This window comes from Sphaeroforma arctica (assembly GCF_001186125.1).
Source record: "Sphaeroforma arctica JP610 unplaced genomic scaffold supercont1.2816, whole genome shotgun sequence".
Classification (NCBI taxonomy): domain Eukaryota; class Ichthyosporea; order Ichthyophonida; genus Sphaeroforma; species Sphaeroforma arctica.
In genome coordinates this window covers 3,878-4,822 of record NW_014037742.1, presented here as the reverse complement: position 1 = coordinate 4,822, position 945 = coordinate 3,878, and the positions used below count along the sequence as shown (strand labels likewise).

At 43.8% G+C, this 945-nt stretch overlaps 1 protein-coding gene across 1 annotated transcript in view; it reads left to right on the top strand.

Moving 5' to 3' along the window:
- Positions 1-259: 259 nt before the first annotated feature.
- SARC_13017 (hypothetical protein) overlaps positions 260-945 on the top strand; it is a gene marked incomplete at both ends in the record, with an annotated part of 4,287 nt that continues 3,601 nt past the window's right edge. Inside the window, 2 exons of the mRNA XM_014292861.1 lie at positions 260-433; positions 693-880. Coding sequence (XP_014148336.1) covers positions 260-433; positions 693-880 — 362 coding nt within the window. The remainder of the gene's footprint in view (positions 434-692; positions 881-945) is intronic.

Sequence of the window (945 nt, the reverse complement as noted above, 5' to 3'; positions counted from 1 at the left end):
TTTAATACATGTTACCAGTCATTACTACACAACAGACACTTAATACAGGTTACCATCCTTTGCCACACAACCGACACTTAATACATGTTACCAGTCATTACCACACAACAGACACTTAATACATGTTACCAGTCAATACCACACAATAGACACTTAGTATATTTTACCAATCATTACCAAACAACAGACACTTAATATGTTACTGTCCTTTACCACACAACAGACACTTTATATGTTACTGTCCTTTACCACACAACAGACGGGAGCGCCGCCTCCAGGAGGGACCACTGGGCGCATCTTCACATTCGGTTCTTATCGCATGGGCGTCCATCAACAGGGGGCAGATATCGACACACTGTGCATCACACCCGCGCCTGTGGGGAGAGAAGACTTCTTCTCGTCATTGTTCAAGATACTCGACAACCGAAAGGAGGTGTGTGTGTTTGTGTTTTGGTTGTGTTTGTCTGAGTGTGTGTGTGTGTATCTGTGTATACATGTGTCTATTATTTTATTCTATATATATATATATATATATATACGCTACAGCCCGACGCAAACAGCTAAAGTAAGAGTAAATCCACGCCCCAGGCCTTACGTACCCTACATTTTACATTGAACAAACAAATGTACCCATTTAACCCCCAATGACCCATTTTATTTTATTCAATTTAATTTTACCCCATCTTCTCCAGGTGACCGAGTTGACCTCAGTGCCCGATGCGTACGTGCCTGTGATTAAACTGGAGTTCAACGGCATCCCCATTGATCTGCTGCATGCTAAGTTAGACCGCGAGACCATCAACTCAGAAGTGGACTTGCTGGATGTCAGTCTGCTGAAAGCGCTGGACTACAAATCTGTGCTCAGTCTCAACGGTTGCAGGTACCCTCGCAGCAGCTGTGTGGCTTGGTTGAACTGACTGTATTGCTGGAGCATTGCCTGTATAT